Here is a 22,286-nt window from a genome sequence, read left to right as displayed (position 1 = left end):
GCCCTCCCAGGGAGGGGGGAGCCGGAGAGCGGGCTCGGCCCCCGTGTGATGTGCTCTTCTCCGCCCCCCCCCCCCGCGGCGAGGCGGATGGTGCGGTCCGGCTGGCGCGTCCCGTTGCCAGGGGCGAGGGTGGCGGCCGCCATGGCCGGCTTCGTGGGGCAGGAGGCGGGAGCCGTCCTGGGCCAGGTGGGTCCGGGCCGCGCCCGAGTCGGCCCCGTCCTTCCCCGGTAGCCGTGGCGCCGAGCCGCCGCGGGACCCCTCCCTCCTCCCGCGGAGAGGCCGCTTGACACCTCGGTTGAGCGCGGGCGGGGCGGCCTGCGCCTGAGGGGACGGGAGGGCTCAGCCCCCGCCTGAGGGAGCGGCCGCCCAGGTGGATTCTGGAGAAGGGCTGGGGCTTTGTGGATGTTACGGTTCTTAGCGTGACGAGACCTGGAACTTTTCTGGTTAACGCAGTGAAAATATACATTTTTGACATAGGCTGACATGATCTCCTCACAGGCTGCCTCTACCTTTCAGTCCCTTGTTAACACATTTGAGATTTCTGTCGAGTTGTGCCATCTGTGCCAAGAGAGATGTTTGAAATGTGTCAGAAAAGATCATTCCTTGGCAAAGGACCTCGGTCCTGAAGTTTATGGCCATTACTTTGTGAGATTTGATTTAAATTTTTTTTTTTTCCCAGGTTTTCTCAATCAATGACTTTAAAGTCATTGGTTTTGTATTCTCTTCTTTATAAAAGTACAGAAGTATGGGAAGTCACATGTATTTTTTCTTCCTGTATTTAGGAAGCATTTAATTTGGATTAAATCCTGCTACCTAATCCCATGGGTTTTGGTTATGGGTATCATTTTTGTCATAACTTGCTTTTTAGGTTCAAGAAGACCTTCAGAAGCTTGATGTTAAAGTCAATACCAACTTGAAAAGAAATGTGGAAGCCGTGGATATTATTGACCTTGAAACAGCACCTGAAAGAACTGAACTTGGGCTGAAAGTAAGTAAAATAGAACAGATCCAGAGGACGTTTCAGTTTTTGAGATCTCTGTCAGTAATTCACTTAGAGTGCATGGGGCCATGTGTTTGTCATCCTGCAAGATCCCATTTGGCTTAGCAAATGATGGGATTCATCAGATGTTACAGCTCAGAATGATGGCTTCCTTTTTTGGGTCATCAGAATTAACTGATCTCGTGCCCATTAGCCAAAATCAGATGTAGTCCAACAGAAACACAAAGCCTATCAACTTTTCAGTCAAGTGAAGATCTGGATTGCTGAATGAACTAAGTTAAATAAATTTAATATCATTTGTAATAGTCTAAACGTTATTTTTTTCCTCTAACAGAAACATGCTGAAAATTATTTAAATGCTATAAACGGACAAGTGCTAACTATTTCTTCTGCTGATAATAAAGAAGTACATTCAAAAGAGCCCCTTAGATGGTAAGTGAAACAGCTGTTTTATTGCAGAGACAAATGGAAGCAGCAAGACAGGGAAACTGTGGTATCAGTCTTGTAAAGCAAATGGGAGTATTGGCCTGGATGAGACTATTTTGGTCATTTGCTATTTTGGTTTTACTTTAGGTTAAAAAACAATACAAAAGTCAATGCAGTTCTAAGTAGCTACAGCAACCTCCTGCTAACTCCTGTGGGTTTTTTTGGGTAAATGCAAATTTAAATAAAAATACAGTCTTTCAGATTCAACCAGATGGAAGCAGTGTAGGTTTAATAGGTAAAATCAAAGTAATTTTTAAAAACCTCACTGTTTGCTTCTTTCCAAATCAGGGGCCTTCATTTTGGTGCTTCTCCGAAACAGCTTATCTTACCACGAGTACCTGTTGAGCCCGTGACTGTCCAGGCATACAGCAAATCAGCACTACGCCTTTCTCAAGGTTCACAGGTCTGAAATAACATATTACTTATTCTGCCAGAGACCATGTTAAATGGGTAGACTGGTGTCTTGCAGGTTACCAGTTGATCCTATAATGTTATGTTCTGACTCCACATGGATTCAGTTTTAAAAAAAGTATTAAAAAATTCTCAGTAGAACGAGCAGGCTGAGGAGCCTTCTCCCAGTCCAGATAAAATCTAAGTTAGGACACTTCAGTATCGTCATGGGTGCATCCACAAATCTTTCATTCTTGATTTTTTTCCCTCCACAAGTATATTTTGTAAAGAGTTCTCAAACCAGGTGTTTGTTGAGCTTTAAGGTCCCAGTCCTGCAAATACCATGTGCTTAACTGTGATTTTTCAAGTAACGTGTTTAAAATAAATGGAACCATGTATTGGAATAGCGTGAGCACAGATATAAATATTTGTGTTGTTTGAAACTAGAAGTGGTTTTCTTTTTTGGTTTTACATAAAAGATATGTGGGAAAGACTTCTGTTCACATACAGGGTAGTCACCTCTGATGAATACAGGTTTTCTTCTTGAAATCTGACTTTTAGTTTTTCATAAATGGAATCCTTGTAAGATCATTTAAAGCCTTCTTAAAATGCTTGTATCTGAAGTATTTTTGGTTTTTTATTCTGAGCTGTGAATTTTGACTGGTGCGTTTGAGGTGGTTTCTTCAAACATATTTTAAAAACAAATGAGCGTAATTAATTGAATTGAAAAATACCCATTGTCACAATTTTGGGTTATTACTGTATAAATCCAAGGGAGCTTTGAGTGAGAGAGAACTGTAAGAGGCTCTCTGTAGTTCTAAGACTGTTACTAGAAACTAGGGATTGAATCTACTTGCAACGGTATCATCAGAATGAGCAGCTTAACACTTACATTGTTGATTAGTTTTGTACGGGAAGTCCCAATATAAAGTCGTATTAAAGCTTACTCTGGATAAGGTGCAAGGAGATCTCTGATTTTTTTTTTTCCAGACCATATTCCAACCCTGTCCTATATGAACACACTTATATTGTGGAAAAAAAAGAATACAGAGCAGTTGAATTCTGATTTTTATCTATGGTCTTTCAACTCTTCATGTGCACCAATGAGCTTGATTTACAGTGGAGGACATGCTCTGTCCTGCTTGACTTTGTCTTTTCATTTCTGATATCTATAGCATCTGCTTAGAAATGCATATCAAGTGACAACTTAGCCCTTATTTCCCATTCTAAAGAAAATGGCAAACAGTGCTGTTTTGCCAGCTGTTCTACATGCCCAGCATGCCAACAGAAAAAGCTTTTATTATTAAATAGTTGTGAAATCCAGCTGGGAAATTATCACCTACAATTCCTTACTTCCTGTCTTTTCCTTACTTGTAGCTATAAACAGTTTTGGTTTTTTTAAGCATACTTTGGTGTTTTTCAAAATTCCTTTCCACTCAAAGGAAATATTAGTGAACTGAATAGTTTTCTGTTTGCAGACACTATCTCTGGGTCTGTAGGCGTGAAGAAATCAACTCATAGTGGTTCTGAGAGAAATTAATAATTCACGCAGTAATATTTTTGTGCTTTGCAGTCCGTAGTATGCCGTGCAAGAGTAGAAATGCAGCATAAGTTGTGTTTGTAGTAGTTAGGATGAAACAAGGTTGGAGTCAAATAAGCACAGATGCTATTTTCACATATGCATCGCTAGAATACTTGTCATATGGGAAATAGCTTGCCCACAGGTGTCAGAACAGGCTTAAAATTATTGTTTACTCACACATACAGTATTTCTGAGTCATAGCAGCAGCCAGATAAGACTCTGTAAATCTAGCTCACAGGGGGAATTGTGAAGCGCTGTCCCCTTTTGCTTTGTTTTTTTTTTTCCCCCACTATGTGTTATAATTGGAGTTCTGCTTCTAATAAAGCTTGAGAACCATGAAGAGGTGTCTTCCTCGTGCAGTAATTGTAAAGCCTCTGTATAGCAATGGCTGAAAAGTCATTGTTATCCATAACTGGTAGGTGTATAAGTTCAAATTTATTTATTTTTTTTAAAAACATGCTTAATTGAAAACACCAGAACTGATGCTTGTGCAGCTTTGGTTTGGGGTTTTTTTTTTATTGTTTTTTCTAAAAGTTGATCCTTTCTGTGACATTCTGAATCCACAGAAGTTGTTAATATTCTCTCATCTTTAATAGAGTTAAAGATCTAAATGAAAAGATGTTTCTGGGGGGCTCTAGAATACGTGAATAACATAAATAGCTAGACATGAAAATTGGTTTAGTTACCAATAATACAGATTGTTTCGAAGATTAATGTAAAGTAGTCCAGGCATAAAGGAATTGGACTCTATTAGAAACCACGCACCACATGCATCTGCAAAACAGAATTACACAGCAAATCAGATTTGTTGGCTTACTACATGATAAAAATGCTTTCTACGCTGAAATTACTTTTGTGTTGAAGTAGTACAAGATTTACACCATTTAACTGTTCTGAACACATCAACCTGTTCTGTGTACTCCAGTATACTCCATGTTAATAATTGAGCACAATAATTCTCATTCTCATTGAACATTGTATTAGTAACAATGCACTGTTCATCCTGCTATTCTCATCTTTTTCTATCTTGAACCACCATGATGCAGAAGAAGGTTAAATTTAAGACTTTGAATAATACAGATGGATGGATAATAAAGATGGAAGAGACCCATGATACCATCTGCTCCAGCTCCCGCAAATGTAGAATTGTCACTTGCCATACATCTAAGCTGACAAAGTAACTTTTATCAGTTTTTTTTTTTTATTAAGCATTTCAATTCTTGTTATCCTGTGTGGAATCTGCCACTCCAGCATTGATCATTTCACTGTCAGTCTGAGTGGGGAGTCTCCATTGTGAATCATCTCCTATTTTAATTGAGAAGGCACTCAATTTTCCCCCAATTCTTGTTTAATAGCACAAGCAGTTTCCTTTCTGTACAGCGGTGTGTTATAGTAATAAAATAAATACCACAAAATCACTGATGAGGTGAAAATTGAACTTTCTGTCTCTGTGCAGCCATGTGGGTAAAAGAGTAATTGGCTTGGATAATAACTTTTGTTCTTACAAACCCAAATCTAAATGAGCATCTCATTGATACATCTGCTTGTAATTACTACCAAAAGAAGAGAATATATTGTGCAGATAAATAAATTAAACTGTTTTTAGTGCTTTCGCAAAGTAATACAGTTGTTTAATAGTTCAAATATACATCTAATGATTCTTAAACTTTTTATGGCATATTTTGTTTGTCAGAAAATAGAACTCTTATAAATTTATTTTTACATTTACACAAAAGAAGTATCAGCAGAGAGTTCTTGTGTATAAATATGTTTAGTTGGATCTTACTATGTAACGGAGCTTTTTGCATTCCTGTATCCATGAGATGGGAATTAAGCATATACACTGCCAAGTCCCCAGCTTCTCTGAATTACCTTAGCTCTGTTGACTTCTCTGGTTTCTGCCATTTGAGGATTCTTCCTTTTTTGGCATTGGTCGGTAAATAAACCCTGTTGGGTGCAGAGTCTAGTTAGTAATAATAAAAATATTGGGAGATATTACTACACTTGGTACAGATCTGGGTGTAAGCTAAAGCACATGCATTAAGATGAACCAAAATGGTTTCAACTTGAGAAACTTTCACTCTAGTAAAAATATATAGCATCACTTCTGGCTTTTATAGAAAAAGTAAGTCCTTTAGATACTTCTTATAGCAAGAAGAAGTTTTAAAAGTCTTTTTCTGTCCATCAGATTTAAATCATAATTTTTGTTAGCAAAATAGTTGAATCCCTTCTGTGCAGAGAACACAGTACGTTAAGAAACTACTGGTTTAATTCTTATTACTATAAGGATTTTTAATTTCCTCATTTACTTATAAGCAAGTGCTCTATCTGCATTGAGTCAATGGGCTATAACCGATCCAAAGAAGCTGTTCTGGTCCATCAGGTCAATGATTCCTGAATTAAAGTCTCTGGCAAACATGGTATGGGATTCTTGTGATCATCTGTGGGAAGAATTCACGTATAACACCCTCCCAATAGATGGGACGTGTACAAAAAACATTTGTTGTAACGCAGGTAAATGGAATTCACAAATGACCTACGTTAATCAAGTGAGTCAAACCTGATGGTCTTTTCCACTCAAAATTTAACCCAAAGGTGTGCAAATTTGGAAATTTCAGAGCTTGTAATGAAATTAACTGAACAAATTTTGGCAAAAGCATATATGTGAATAGTAGTTGTACGCCTTGCTAAGTTTCCATCTAATCAAAAGGCACTTAATTGTTTGCCCAGTTCTGTGTCGATAGTCAAATAACATGAATTTTCATCATCATTTTGCAAATTTTTGAACATGTTAGCCAATTCCTGCTTATAAATACTTCTGTCCTAGTGCAGTTGTTTTAAGACTATGCCTATTATATATTTCAGCAGCAGGTGGAAATGGATATGAAAATTATGCTTGACTCGGAGAACATCGATAATAAAGCTGGTTTAAAACAGCAGAACTATGAGACCAGGTTGCCACTTATAACTAAGAAAAAATCTGCTCCTGTAAGTAACTTACATTATCTTACGGGCTTATTAAATGCATTAATTTTCACTGTTAAAATTAATACGTATCAGACATAAATAAAAAAGTTATTTTAAGTGGAAGTACCTCATAATTTCCTACTTTTTGACATTGATACGTAACGATCAAAACATTTTAAGTGACAATACTGAGGAAAACAAACCTGTAGCATAACAGCTTTAGATAGCAAGACCCCAATTCAGCAAAAGTATAAGTATACATGGGAATGTGCATGGTAAGTGATCTCAGTAAAATCAGGGAGTGAAGATAAGCAAACTGGAGCTTGTGGAGTTTAGGGTGTGACCCAGAGGTCAAGGAAGGAGTAAAAGGGATTTTGCTGACAAGAACGGGCTTTCAGCTGCTCATTCTCTGGTCATTTCTTAAAAAGACAAGAATACATTCTGTTTTCAAATGATAACAGGATTATTAAGTGAAAAATGCTTGTACTTTGTTTTGATGCTATTACTAATTTATTTTTTTGAAAAAGCAGTCCTGCCACATGATTGCTGACCCTGACCAGAAATCAGTGTCACTGAATGAAAAAAAATAGAGGTTATACTGAAGGAGAATCAGAATCCTAGAGTGACTACATAAATTTAGATGTCGTTTACATCTCATTTTTCTGACATGGTTTGGGAGGGAATGTTGAGTTCTACTTCTTAGCTCCATGATGGGAGCATGCACTTTGGAATGTGAGGGACAGGTTCAGATCCTTCCTTTCCATATGGAGATATTTCCATGTCTTGTAGATCCCAAGTGTTCTCACTTTCAAGCTACAAGGTATGCTGAAGCACAGCCTTTCTTTTATCTCTAGTCCAGCTGTTTCCCTCAGTACAAAACAATTATCTGCCAAAGCTGAGACTGAGCACTTCCACAATGCTCTTAGAGTACCCTGACTAGTGGCCATCAAATCACCGTTCTCTATTCTTCCTTCTGGTCTGAGAATGTTCAAATTGTACGAGGTTAAGTTTTGATTCTTCCCAATTTCTGTTCTGCAACTGCTGCTCCTCTTAAATAAACAAATAAACATGAAGATGACATTTGCTGCAAAGTATGCTTTTAAAAAAAATTAATAGGCGCAGGCATCCCTCCAAAGATCAATTATGTTCACAAATTTAGCACAGCACTGTCGTCCACATGAAAGAATATGCCCAATGGTCTCACACAAGGATGCTCTTCTACAATTTAATTTATGTAATAGAAGCATTATGCAGCAAGCCCAGTGCTAGAAGAGACATTCTAGGGTATTTGGTTTTAAACAACATAAACAGAATCTGTGAATGGCACAGTTGTAAGCTGCCACTTATAAAAAATGATTTTTGAAAGCTGTTGCCCAGACTAAGAGGTGATTTGTCTAACCCTGTGATATAGAGTTAATTAGAAAAAAGCATCATGGCTAATAGCTTTTTAGAACCACTCTAAAACACTCACAGAGAGGAATATTATACTACTGCAGAGAGCCATGTGTTTTACCGCTCTCACTGAAACATATACTGATCAGAGAAAACTTCTTGATGTTGACTTAAATTGCAAACATTTAGTGTAAATTAGTCAAGCTCTCTGATACGTATTTACAGTTGCTAAGGAACTGCTTATGACAGGGAGATGGGCTGAAAAAACAAGTAGGTATTTCCTATCTCTAATTTATTCTACAACATTTACTGAAGTAAATGCCTTTTAGAAGCTTTCAAACCCTATGACACAATCTGTTTTGAAATGTTCTGGATTCACTGGGGGTAAAATTTTGCAATACGGTTTGCAAAATCTGCTACTGAGACTGTGAATTAAGGCATTTTTATTAAATGTTATCTATACGAGCACTTAGAGGAATGAAAGTTATAGATCACCAATAGTAACTAAAATAAATCAATGTGTAGTGGCTTGCAAGTCTAAAATTACATGGTCTTTAGTTTTGAAAAAAAATATCAATTAAAGTAGCTACAAGAATTAAGTTAGGTGCTACTTACCCTGTTTTTACTAATCAGCCATTAGAGGGCAATATTTGTACGCACACGCACACATGCATATACCCACGTACATGCCCTAGATATGTACATAAGTTCAAAGATTATCTCAAAAAAAAAAATCAGTGGCAGAAGGACTCTCATTGAAGTAAATTAAAAACTAATTGCTTGGTTAACTGCATTCAAGTTTTTTCCAAGAGTTGTCAGCATCTGAGTTTTCAAGGAGACCTGAGCATTTAAAAATGTGATGAGATTAAAACCACACTGGTTTTGAGGTGACGAGATAGGTCAAGCACAAATCCGCACTGATTTTTTATTATCCTGCCGTTTGAGTAGTTTGAAAAATTATTAGTAAGGATCTCATTGTTTCATGAGAAATGTCTTCTTTTCTTGCTCTTTTCGTATTATAAAGTTGCTGACGCTGGATTTTATGACAGAAACTAAGAACAATTAACTACTGCCCTTTTGTACCTTTTTGGGTTGATAAGCACTAATGCTTCATCCTCTGTAAAGTTCTGTAGTTATCTTAAAATGAGGACTGTAATTCTGTTTGAAACACCATGAGCAGACTGGGCATCGCTTTATTTTGTAGTCTATATCTGGATAACAAATGAAAAATGATGAGTAGATAATTATTAAATATGTATACTTCCCATGGAGTATCTAGCAAAACAAACAGTAATCTGAATTGCAGCAAAAATAATTCTGACGTACTGCTGCAATGTAGAAGAGTTTCACAGCTATACCTTTCATTTTCATAGGATTGCTGTTCTTTTCTAGAATTATACTGGCACTTTTTGGTCCTTGTTTTCTTATAAATGTATATTATAGTGTAAACTTAGGAACCTTTTAATTTATTCATGAGGTAGAATTTAATATAGTGATGATTTCTAGCTTTTATGAGTTGCATCTTATATAGTGCTAATGGTGATGGCAGTGATTCTGTGTTGTGGTGGGGTTTTTTTTAAGCTTATTTGAGCACAACCGTTCTAATCATAGCCTCAGTTATTCATTCTTTATTCAGTATTTGCTTCATGCTAATCACTAACGCGTATCACTGAAAGTCTATTCGTTTCCAAAATTATAAAATAAGGCAAAGCAGGGCAATTCTTTTCATTTCAAGTGACTAGAAGAAGTTGTAGAAGAAAAACAGGTCTTTTGGACCTCCAAACCTGATTGTGTTTTAAACCTATGCATATGGCTATAATTACAGTCAAAGCATAGTTTGGCAGTGGTAACAGAATGAGACTTAAACAAATCGATGTTAGACTACAGTAATTCAAAAAAAGCTTGTTGCATTTGTGTTATGGTATGTAATCGTAATAAGCAGCGCAGTGAATTAATAAAATCTTCTTGTCACTAAAAATAAAAAGGAAATAATTGGGGAGATAGAGTTAACTTAACAGACGACTATAGTCAGCATCCTTTCAACCTAGAAATGGGAATGTGAAGGTCACCCCCATCTCAGATGACAAACGTAGAACATGTTGTTGGTAAACAAATTAATCTTTTGAAAGGTCACCATTTGTTTTAAGTTTTTATCCAGTTCTTGTCATCTGGAATAGGAGATTGACTGTCATTTTGCTAGGTAGGGGTGCAGTCGAAGCTGCTGAAGCTGTTTCTGTACATATCAGCATTCCTTGACAAAACTCAGTGCCTGATTGTGATGCTATGGGCTGCTGGTTTACAGCTGTCTCCGGACAGGAATGGAGGCCCACCCCTGAATTCCAATAAGTTGGTCCTGCATGTTCTGCCTCGTGTAAGCTGGCCCTTTGCCCACAAGTAAAATGTATCGTAGTTCAAGCCAGCAATTATCTTTCTTACTTCCTTCTGTGCTGCTTCTGTTGCCTTTTTCAAAAAGCAGATGTGGATTTCACCAAAGTTTTCCAACTATTCTCTTTTGCACCTGTTATGGCAGAATTTTCACAGAGGTAAATTTCTGGGAGAGCTCGCCGTAGGCCATAAAAGGAGCAAAGCTTCATTTTTCCAAGTCCATGGAAAATTGACAGTTCAGAGCCATCTCTGGTTACTTTCAGAGCTTAAAGTAGGTAAGAATAACATATAAGACCTGTTGTTAAAGATGCCTGGTTGCTCCATAGTGAAGGTTTAATGTTGGGTTTTCCATTTAAATTGGACATTATTTTCTGTAGATAAACAAAATCTGAGATAAACAAAATTAAAAATTATTAATAATATGTATTAATATCTGAGTATTACGTCTAAGTGAAACTGTCAATCATTACGTAGATAAAATGCTGGACTATCTAAATCGGAATGAGAAGGACAAATTTAAATTTCCTATACAATTTTCCTACACAGAAATCTTCCTCAATAATAAGACAGCCAGTCTTAAAAATTGTTCATATATTAAATCTCTTACAGAGGCTGTTGCAAATTTGACTCATCCGACTTTAGAATAGCTCCACTGACACTGGTGAGAATTTATCCTTTACGTAGCATTCAGTATTTGTGCACTGGATTCCATGTGTTGGTTCTTAGACTTGGAGGACAAAAATTACGTTATTTGAAACCAGAGTTAAACACTTTATTTACTATTTATTGCTAAGCTTATTTGGCTCGATTGTCAGAACAAGATTCTTTTTTCCAGTAGACACTGATAGATGATGGAAGTGTGAGTGAAACTATTCCTTGTTACTGCTTCCTTGCTTTGCTGCTCAGGCTGTAACTCAGCACAGAAGAAATACATCTGTTTAGACTGTAAGGCTGTGAAACTCTAAAATGCAATGAAATCCTACAGTAATTCTCATCTAGACAAAACCAAAGCTGACCTGATCTATTGTGGGTAGTAGACTCAAGACTGGACTTGATGTCCTACAGAGATCCCTTCTAACCAACATTTCTATTATTTCTATGATTCTGTGATTGAGAGCAAGGAGTGGAAATCACTTCTCACCTCTGCCTTTACTCCATTTGAGTTTTTTACAATCTGAACATTGCTTAAAAAAAAAAACAGTCTTCCATTGCTTAAAACTTAAACACGTCCTCCTGCATGAACAGCAGGCTCTGTTGATTGGTTACACTTAGGGGACAGACCCATTGAACCCTCCCAGTATCCTTCCATACTGATATAGAAATTCTTTCTGAATTACTTCTCAAAGCAGCTTTGCATCTCTATTAAAGTAGGTTTGTCTAAACCATCCTTTCTTAGCTTGCTTACATAATATCGTGATCAGGTAGCTTCAAAAGCCTTGCTAAAGTTAGGGAAAGTAGTACTTACTTTTTCTCCCCTATTCACAACACTTGCTAACCTGTTGTAGGAAAAAAAAATTAGACTGGTCTGACAAATTTGATCTTGACAGATTCAGGTTGCTCATTGATCTGTTCCTTTCCAGGTGTTTATAATTATAATTTGGTTATTTGTTTAAGAATTTTTCCGAGAATTGTGGTTAAATCAATAGGGCAAGAATTCCTCAACGCATGCTTTTCCGCTTTCTAAAGATAGACACTATGCTCTTTGCCAGTATTCTGGTATATTTTCCCTTCTACAAGAGTCCCACCAGCAGTTCTGAGATTACTTTAGACAGCTCTTTAAGCCAGTTTCAAAACCTCTGACCACTATCTGATCTGTTTTGCCCTTAAGGTAGCCTGAGACCTCTTCCTTTTTACACTACAATTAAGTGAGTTGATTCTACTCATAACTGGCTGCTTTGTTAATGATAATCATGAATGTACGTAGTGATGTCATTTTTTATTACCTAAAAGTTTCTTTCTACCTGCATCTCATTTTGTCTTACCCATTTAAGCAAACAAGAAGCAGTCATCAATATGCCCATTTTCAGTTTTCTGTATGCTTTTTTCCTCTTTTGAGATCAGCGAAGAACATATGATTTATCAAGTTTGATAACTTGCTATCCTTCCTGTCCTGCTTCATCCCTGGAATAGTTTGAGCTTGTTTCTTTTTATCTGTGGAACAGACAGTTCAATGGAGTTCCAGTTTCTTTCTGGAACTTGCTTCTTCTAGCTTTGCCTTCTCCAAGCTCTTTCCTGCTAGTTCACTGAGCATATTGAAAACTGACCTTAGTTCCATTGATTTTATTTTGCTATGCCTTCTCCTTCCCTTTATAGGGATTCTGAACTGTGTACATCAAATCTTGATAGGAACTTCTTAATAAAAATTATGAAGGTAGATCGCAATTTGGAGAAGATAATCGTGAAATGATAGATTATGTACCTTTTCTACCATTACTATCAAGCTCTGTGGTTTTCTGATATTTATTTACCAAAGCTCATCTATCTAATCTTCCCGGTTGATAAACTGTAGTTTTGATACAGGACAGTACTCATCTCTTCTCTGTATTTAATAATAGTCTCTATTCTTTTACTGGGGAAAAACATATTTATAAACATATTTAAAAAAATAAGTTGTTCTAGTTAAATATTGCTGTCTAGGTAAAAAGAAAACAAATAAGAGAACTAATCGGAAAATCCCTGTGGTGTTACAACAAGTGCCCTATTTAAAATGAAGCAAAAAGAAAAAAATCAAGTGGGAGAGGTTTATCCACAGGAGAAAAACACTTTAGAAAGGGTAATAGAATTGTTTTTCTCGTGTCCCAGGTTAATTACACTCAGAAGCGCTTGAAATGAAAAAATAGTTTTTCAGCACACTCCAAGCATATTGTAAGGCAAGCAAGCCTTAGTCTGCACTGCAAGTGCTCCCTTCCAGCTCTCTAAAACTGTACTTTAAAAGTACCCGTGATGAAGCTGGCTGTGTGCTGGCTTCAGTAAAGCATACTTGCTGAATCATAATCTTCATAACAAACTTCACCAGAAGACATTATTGATGCAGGAAAATGTCTGAGGTTCCAGTCACCTCGTAGCAGTAACGGTTGCTGGGGTTCTGCCAGGGAGGAAGCTGGTGAGGTGCCTACAGGTTACTGTTGGATAGGGTGTGATCCTGTGCTTCCATGGTGTTTTGGGTCTGTCTCCACTACAAACGTTAAAATGCTAGTTAGGAGCTGCAGTTGTGGAATATGTGGTATTGAATTCACTAGATTTGTGTTTATGCCATGAAAGCCATAGGTGTGAGTAAAGGTTTTAAGTTGTGCTGATATAAGCTGGTGGAAGTCTACTGAAAACCTTTTAAAGTTGCAATCTTTTAAATATCTTTTTAAGTTAAACACTGAATAGTGGTAATAGAACTATATAATGATGCTAAAAGGAAATCTTTTTCTTGCAGAACTTAATATTTTTATTATTTTTAAGGTCTTATTGTTGTAATTTGCTTAATTTTAGTGAAAATAACTGAAGGGTGAAAGCAGTTTGTCAAATTTTGCTTTGATATCTCACTGAAGTCTTCAAGAGGGCAGCTAATGCAGCAAATAAGATGGTGAAAGAACATAGAAGAAGGGTGTGCAGATTGGGTGAAATTTTCATGGGTAACTGTTTTGGGTCAGCTCCATAGTTCCACTGTGTTGCTTGTAGTATGTAACCAAGTGAATCACCGTGGCACTGTGCAGTGTAAATGAGAGCTCAAATTACATTACAGTTGCATCTGTCCTTATTTTAACGTGACACCTGCCATGGACTTTATAGAAATTAGAGGATACAGCAAAGAAGAATTAAATACCCATCTCCAGTTAAAAAAAACCAACAAAACAACAAAAACACCTCTAGGCTGCTTTTGAACTCATATACTCCACCTGAATTGCTTTTCTTTGTAGCTTATTACATCTTTGTGAGCACAAATGAAATACATGTGTTTCATAGTGCTGTTTATCATAACAAAACTCCTGGGGTTTAAACTAGGATAAAACTGACCAATAGTAAAATCAGTGCTGCATTACAGATACAATAGCAATAGCCTGAAAAAGGAGTCACTGTTTAATTAAATTTCTTTCGTTTTATATATTTTTGTTGTGTCCTCAACAAACTGCTGGGGCTGAGAGTGAGTAGAAAAGTGTGGTTTATTATTCCCTTTTCTCAGTATCAAGCCACTTATATGCCAGCTGGTATGAAGTTAATCTTTGTTATATGCTTATTGCTATTTTCTTGGAACATGAGGACATGAAGATTCATACATCTAGATCCCTTAAAGCATAATGCTTCATAATGGCCATAACTAAAATGAGTGCCTATGATTTCTCTGAAAGATTCTCTATTATGATAAAGCATACATATTTTTTATCTCCCTAATGTCTCTTGTGGACAGTGTTATTATACAAATTGGGAGGAAAAATTATAATAGTTTATTTTGATCTATCTAATTTCCCTATTAGGATAATAAGCAGTTCCTTAGAATTGCCTATCCCTTTCTATAAAGTTGATGGTTGATGTTATTCACTAATTATGACACAATAGTGCTCAAAGATCCCAGTCATGGCCTGGATCCTATTGTACTAAAAGCTGTACTCAATCAATGATAATCAGTCATTAAAACCTAGTATTTTAAACCAGGGAGTCCCAGTGTGCTCCATATAATAGGTAAATACCATTATTCCCATTTTTGCAGACCTATCAATATTTCCTAGCTTTCTGATTTTATGTATTTAACATTATTTTAAGGTAGTTTATCGTTCATAATGAAATACTTTTTTAAAAAGCAAATAAAAAAAATTTCCAGGACATAGCATTAGGTTGTCTTCCATATAGCTCATCAGTAGGGTTAAAACATTTCTATCCAATGTAAGAGTTTGTAACCATTAGATTAATGGAGTAACTGCTAACAGGTTGTCACCCACAAAAGCAAGGGACATTTTTTTGCTGGGTTTCACAGCTATTTGCTGTCTAAAGATGAGACTGTGGAATCTTGAGGTCAGCTCCAGATCGTGAGGGAGACGTGCCTTGTTGCATACAAACCTGCCTGCTTCCTTTTCTTCATCTGCCTCAGTTTCCCCTGTTTGTCTTGCCCCGGTCTCTCTGTTCCTCGAGACTGTCTCTGAGACTGCTTCCAGAACACATCCTAGTCTTACCTGCCTGATTCTCTGCCAGACTCTTTGTCCAGCCTGTCCCAATGTTCCCTCCTAACCTTGCTGCCCCCCAGGTCTTTTTCCTTGTCCAGGCTGCCTGCTAGATTTCCTGTTTCTCAAAGACCCAGTATGCCCCTCCAACTACCTTTCTTCTTCTTGAGATTGACAGCGTAGTCATACCTGTGTATTGGCATTTATTTACCCTGTTCATTCAAATTTAGTCGCTTCCTCCTTGTGTTACCTTGACCCAGCATGAAAATTACTGGAGAACCTGTAAAGTTGCAGTTGCAGAGGAAGTTTTGAGCAGCATATATTAGAGCACATCCAATCCCTAGGTAGTTTAGCTGCTAAAACGAAGAAACCTTTATCTGGATTTCCAAAAATCTGTTGACAGAGTAAAGTTTGATAGACTAGTGTTAAATTTTCCTTTTCCTTCATAAAACATTTAAGTTGAATCTTTCATGTCTCTCCAGGTTTATCATTGTCTCATTTTTCTAGCATCAGCCAGAGAAGAGAAAACAGTATAATCTTCTGCTGGTGGTGGTTCACTATCATGAAGTGAGAGGTCTCAGTGATGTTACTTGCCATGAAGTTGAGTGTGCTGTAATTGTTTAAACTCACTGAATATCTAGCACTCTGTTTCTTTAGGAGTTGAGTACAACCCACATTGCAAATGGAATAGCAGGTGTATTCAGAAAGAAACTGAAGATCCTTAGGATATTGGAGAGAGGAAAAAATGCTAGATGGTAACACGGAGTTTTTGTATTTTTAGTACTGAAGTATAAGGTGGAAATATATTCTTTTTCCACAGCAATCTTCTATATGGGCGATAAGAAATGTAACAGTAAGACACATGATATCGCTGTCCCAAAGTGATGTGTGTCGCTGCTTGAATTCATGGCACTTAGAACCAGCAGGTTCTGTTTTTTCATGCAAGCACAGGTTATTTGGGGAAGTAAGGGAGCTTTAATCCCCACATTAGCACAGCCAGTGTGACACATGTTTCCACATCACATTATCAGCCTGTGTCATTCCCTCCTGTCCTCAAGGAACCCTGAAACTTCAGAAGTCTGTGATACTTACTGTTCCCTGATTTGTTAGAAGTTTCATGTATTTTAATTCCATTAGTATTCTTTCCAGTGAAAATTTATTTACATATTTGAAAGTACTGCCTTTTCTGTACCTTGCCTGTGCATGCATTTTATATATTTAAAGTCTGTTCTGTCAAGAAATACTATGTTTATGCTATACTTATTAGAATCGAGCAAATTTCTGATGATTCCTTTATTAACTAGTACATTGACTTTTGCATAGCAGCAGTCACAAGGCATCAACTGGATTTAATGAACTTTATTTTAAATTACTGAAGTAATGACAGTAGACAATACTATAGCATGTTCATAAGTAGTAAAAGCAGTGATTGTACTGGTACGTTATTAAATCTTAATGAAACTATTCATAGCGGAAATTATATTTATTATTTATTATTGCGGGAGTAGAAAAGTGTGTCTTTGCAAATCGCAGATTTCCCTTTGGTAAGAGAAGATTCTGTCTCTTCCTAGCTGTGTAGTCAGAAGACAGTGAAAGGTCATACAGTTAGCAACCTCTGGGGCTTGCCTGCCTCTCGCTACATGGATTCTCCCTTACCCCTGTTAGAAGAAGAGATAAGGAAAGGTGAGTCACAGAAGCCCGCCTGGGTACTGTTGCCTCCAGATGTATGCTATATAAACAGCGGTGTTTGCTGCTTGCAGTAGATATCTGGTAATCAAATGTTCTGGCACCTCAAAACTTGTAAGAATAGTGATCTCAAACATTGCGAAGGGCAGAGATCAACTTCAGACTACTTATTCCATGTGGTAACTAACATAGGACACAGCATATGTTACGTTGAGCATCATCCTCCCTTAGTCAGTTATCTTGTAATTCACAGAGTTCAGTTGCTATTGAAAAGAAGTGTTCAATGGAGAGTACTTGCATGACTAAATAACATGGCTGTGATTAACGTCTGGTTATTAATCAGTCAATGTTAACCAGACCTGCACTCGGACTATTTTAGCAATCAGTCCATATTCATGGTTACATGATTACGTTGTGGTTTACAAGAGTTAATTCTCATCCATTCTGCATATTAAATTGCCATTGTACAAGCATATAATTCCCTCTCTGAATCAGCACCATTACAATATCCTTCATGTATTTGTCAATTTTTATAAGCAAAGCTCACCTTCCTTGAAGGTAAAATATGGAATATTGAAAGATATGAATCTTTCAATAAGAGAAAACTGCTGCTTTTCTAGTTTTGATTTGGAACTGAAAGAGCTTGGGTCTGCCTTTGTTTAATTATTTCTTTCTGGCTACTAATTCTTTTTCTTTCATAGCTGGAATATATAGGAATTGTTCTGTAATGTCATCTTGTAGGTATTCTGAGCCTAACTGAACTAAGGCTTATCCCTCCAGCAGCAAAGATAACTCTTCAGACATCTCCTGTTGTATCCAAAGTAGCACCTTTCCATGAATTTCACAGGCAGCACAAGAAATCAGCTGTAGGTAAGTACGAAGGATTGGTAACAGCCATCAATTGAATCTCCAGCTTCACTTTCAGGCCCTTGTTTTATCTCACAAGGAAGCAGCTTTCTAATGAGCGCTCACTCAAATTCTTGATACTAAGTGGGTAAAGATGTCCTTGAGCATCCTGTGTCTTGCAACTGAACAGGAATCAGATTTCTTTACCCCTGTGAGAATTTGGTCCGTGTTCATTTCTGAAATCCTGGTAGGTTCCCACCTGCATGTTTCAAATTCTAAGCACCGGAATGTGAAGATCTGACCATTGGTGCTAGCGTAAAGCCAGTGTTACTGTAAGTCATGACTTAAAACAGCTGATTAAGCATCTATTTTGCCAGTGTGATTAAATTAATGACTCCTAGTAAGTGAATATACTCTGGGCAATGGGATTCTGATCTGTCACAAAGTGTAGTCAAAGCTGTTGTTGCTACAGCTGCTTGTGGCACATGACATCAGTATGGAAAGGAACGTGCGCAGATTGAGCAGTGGGCTCAGTAGCAATCCCATAAACTTGAGAAGTTCTCCTAATGAAAAGGGGCAGTTGAAAACTACAATTATGTATGGAATAACCTGGAGTATAAGTGCTATTATTTTGACATTGTTATCCTGGGTATACTGTTGGCTGGCATATTACAAACTTCAGAACATTATAGATTAAAACTGAAAATTGCAACCCACTTGAACGTGAGAGCAAACTGGAGCACGCCAGTCCCTAATGGTTGGTGGTAGAGCATCAATTTGATGCTGTTGTTGCACTTCTAATGATGAAACTTGCAATCAATTTTTTTCTTTGGTACAGGAGAGATTAGTAGTAAGGTGAACCCTGAGAACACAGACACCATCACCTTCCCAAACTCAAAGGAAGCAATTTATGGCACATACTCCTCTAGTAAAGGTAACGTTGCACCACTTCCATCCAGCAGCTCCATGGTTTCAGCAAGGAAGTCAAAGCCAGTGTGGATGTATCCAGCTCAGCAATTGGAATTTGAGCTGCAGATCCCCTCTCAGACACAGGTATTTAGACAGTGAGGATAATGAGGTTTTTATTCATGTTTTTAATACTGTCTTTAGCAGAGATGGTTTAGGAAGTAACTGTAAATTACTGAATTGGTACAGAAGGGTTTGAACCAAATCCAGTAAATCGTAAATACTGAAGTAAAATAGGAAATACTTCATATATTGCCAGTGTCTACTTTCTCACATCTTCTACCTGTATTTGTCTGGTTTTTTTCACAGAATCTTAGAAAATAAGTCTAGAAAGGATGTTACGAGGTTATCTAGACCTCCAGGCAGATTTACCTGTACCTGTAATATTGCAGACAGATGTTTTTCTAACCTGTTCTGAAAACTTTCGGTGATAGCAACTCCACAGTCTCCCTAGGCCATCTGTTCCAGTGCTTAACTAACTGTCTTTACTGTTATAAAAGAGTTTTTTAATGTCTCATCTAAATCTCCCTCACTGCAGTTAAGCAAATGTGGTGTTTCCCTTTATATTTACAGGAGACTATAGGGGAGTTTGACCTTGACTGCCTAATGCTTCCTGACTGTTCTTGATCCCCATGCAGAAGGGACATTTATTTCTTTTTATGGCTAATTATTGTGTTCCGTAGCAAACTGTCTGGAGTTTTGCATGATCTTTCCAGATTTTTGGACTTTTGAGGAGATCTGAAAATGAAAGAGGAGATCTGAAAATCAAAGATAAAGCGAACTTGAGAAATGGAGATCAATGATTTCATTAATGTAAATAAAATAATGACCTAAAAATAGTTTGAAAGTAGTGCACTTAGATTGAAAATCAAAGCTAATGAGTTGTTGGCTAAAGTTGCCAGGAAATATGGAGCTCTGTTAAGAAGCATGAACGTTTCTATTCCAAATTTTACCCCATTTGCATTTATATGGCAGGTTGTTGCCCATTCTCCTGGGATAGGTAGAGGCAGTCTCAGTGGAAGAATGCTACTGCAGTTCCTTTCTGATTGTAGTCCAGTGAATCACTGTAGAGCTTAATTTTTCTACTTGGTAAATCAAGCAGAGTTCGTTTGTGCAATTAATGTATTTCTGTAAAAACGCTCATAATCTTGCGTGACCTCTGACGTCTTTGTGTGGCAATGGGTTTTATGGTGAAGCTAGGTTAGACTTTGTGGTTATGATGTATAAATCAGTATGGGTGTGTTTCAGATGCATAAATTCCCACAGTTAAGTTGTAAATAGTAATACAGTAGTGTGTCTTGACCTCTCATTTACAATCAGTGGCAATTACTCTTAACCTGTGGCTGTTTTCTTCCCACAGCCCCCGCAAATGCCTCCATGTCAGTCCTTACAGGATCCGTGCTTTGATTGTGACATTGCTGTTTTCCATGGCACAGTAGACCAGAAAGCTCCAGGCTTTCTGGCATTCAAGCAACATTATTATTTGTCTTGGGAGAGCATTGTCTCTTTTTTGGAACATACAGAAAAGCTTCTCAAGGACTACGCTGTACCATTGGCTACAATAAACTGTAAAAAGTTGGCGGAAGTTGCGTCAGACTTTGAGCTTAAGGAGAATCCCACCAAAAGTGACATTCTGTCAGTGATAAAGAATCAGTCAACCGTGGAAAAGATCTTAAATCGACCTGGCCAAAGATACAAAGGCCAAGGAGGCACCGAAATGGCCGCTACAAAGATCCAAGCAACGTGGCGATGTTGTCAGGCCAGAAGAGCCTACATCCATTTCAGGCAGCAGCAGCGGGCATCAGGTGTGATCGCCAGTTCTTGGCTCTTGCGTAATCACATGGCACGTGTGAAAAAGACCCTGAAGGAATCACGTCAGAGACACCTGGAGAATTTTTACATCAGGGCCAAGGTGTGCAGTGCTACCAGCTGTTACGGCAGCACTTCTTTTCTAAACATCTCTTGCTTCAGTGATTGCAATAAGCTGTTTCCATTTTTTTCCCCTTTAACCATACACTTGTCCGAGTATCATATTTCATCCTTCATCAGCGATTCAGCCTTTGTGTCTGCAAAATCTGTTGCAGTGTTTCTATTGAAAATGTCCCTTCGCTTTGACTTCAGTAATTCTGTCAGAAAATCAATGTTTTAACTGCATTACCTTAGTTCCTTATATATACCTTGTGGCACTTAATTTGCTGAAAAAAAATCCCTCTCTTGTCTACATTCCTGTCACCACTTTGTCAGAAAGTATTTAAGTTTGCAGACAGCCTCTTAATTAGTGCTCACAATTTCATTTATGTTTGCTTTCTTTTTTTTCATTCATATTCTGTTAATTAAGTGAGCAGCCTCTAATCTTCCCCTGCCAGTAGCTTCATGTAGCCACCTAATTAAATTAATTGGGGAAGATGTTTTAAGTATGTAATTAAATCAATTAATATAATTTATGCCTGGCTTAACTGTACAGTGGAAAAACAGCTGAAGTTTGACTAGATGAATCCACTACAGCTTCCTGTCACTGATCAATGCTCTTCTTGATTTTTAGCATCTGGCAGCCAACTGGAATCGCATCAGGACCTCCAGGAGGACTATTATCCATATCCCATCATTAGGTATAACACTTTTGCCTGCAAATCTATCAGCAACCTCTATTACCCACCACATTATGACTCCTTGATTGAGTTCAAGGAAGGCCCCTTGTTTTATTCAAATTGGTCTCGGCAGGAAAATGTTCTCGACATGATGAGAGTAATAACACAGGGCCTTCGCTCGAAACGGCGTTTAATTTGGGGATTAAGCAAATAAAGTCATTATGTGGGGGCCGCTATTCAGTGGAGAGGTGATTTGCTGTAATTTGCTTTCATCTGTATGAAATGAACTAAAAAGTTGTATTTTTCCCCCTGAAATAACAGATAATGTTTTCAGTCTTCTTTAATGATAGGAAAACATGGGCCTGTGTGTGTTGTTGCTGTTACAGCAATAAGCCAGGATATTGCTTGTACACTGTTTTTAATCAAATGTGCAGTCAAAATGATAAGCTACATTCTCTGAAATTATTTAGTTCTAATTACGAGCAGATGGGATGCTTTATTTGCACCTAGGGCGCCTGAGCAAAAGGAAATGCTGTGTGAACAAGAATAATTAAGAAGTTGAATAGTGTTTTTTGCGCTTAAATAATCTGCAGTTTCATGTTAATTAGCACTAATGTAATTATTTAATTACATTTATGAATTGGGGAGCTTAAAAGCTGTTTTCTGCAATGCAGTGGCGAAGTGTAGGTGTTCAGAAATTACAGAATATGATTTCTTGGGAATTTCTAAAATGCACCGATAATCTCCTAAAACATGAAATCCTGTCAAAATGCTTGTAACGTGATTTATATTTTGTACTTACATAGCAAATTAATTGACCTGAGAGATTCCGGATTTCATAAAGTGAATTGGTT

General features: G+C 37.5%; 1 protein-coding gene across 1 annotated transcript in view; it reads left to right on the top strand.

Moving 5' to 3' along the window:
* The first annotated feature begins 137 nt into the window (after positions 1-137).
* The window catches only part of IQCH (IQ motif containing H), a 72,606-nt gene continuing 50,457 nt past the window's right edge, over positions 138-22,286 (top strand). Inside the window, exons 1-10 of the mRNA XM_074880178.1 lie at positions 138-186; positions 869-988; positions 1,335-1,432; positions 1,775-1,889; positions 6,327-6,446; positions 16,918-17,029; positions 17,774-17,902; positions 18,717-18,931; positions 20,205-20,756; positions 21,387-21,453. Of these exons, the coding sequence (XP_074736279.1) occupies positions 142-186; positions 869-988; positions 1,335-1,432; positions 1,775-1,889; positions 6,327-6,446; positions 16,918-17,029; positions 17,774-17,902; positions 18,717-18,931; positions 20,205-20,756; positions 21,387-21,453 (1,573 nt within the window). The 5' untranslated portion in view covers positions 138-141. The remainder of the gene's footprint in view (positions 187-868; positions 989-1,334; positions 1,433-1,774; positions 1,890-6,326; positions 6,447-16,917; positions 17,030-17,773; positions 17,903-18,716; positions 18,932-20,204; positions 20,757-21,386; positions 21,454-22,286) is intronic.

Source organism: Strix uralensis, chromosome 11, assembly GCF_047716275.1.
Source record: "Strix uralensis isolate ZFMK-TIS-50842 chromosome 11, bStrUra1, whole genome shotgun sequence".
Taxonomy (NCBI): domain Eukaryota; kingdom Metazoa; phylum Chordata; class Aves; order Strigiformes; family Strigidae; genus Strix; species Strix uralensis.
This window is presented reverse-complemented; position numbering and strand designations above follow the sequence as displayed.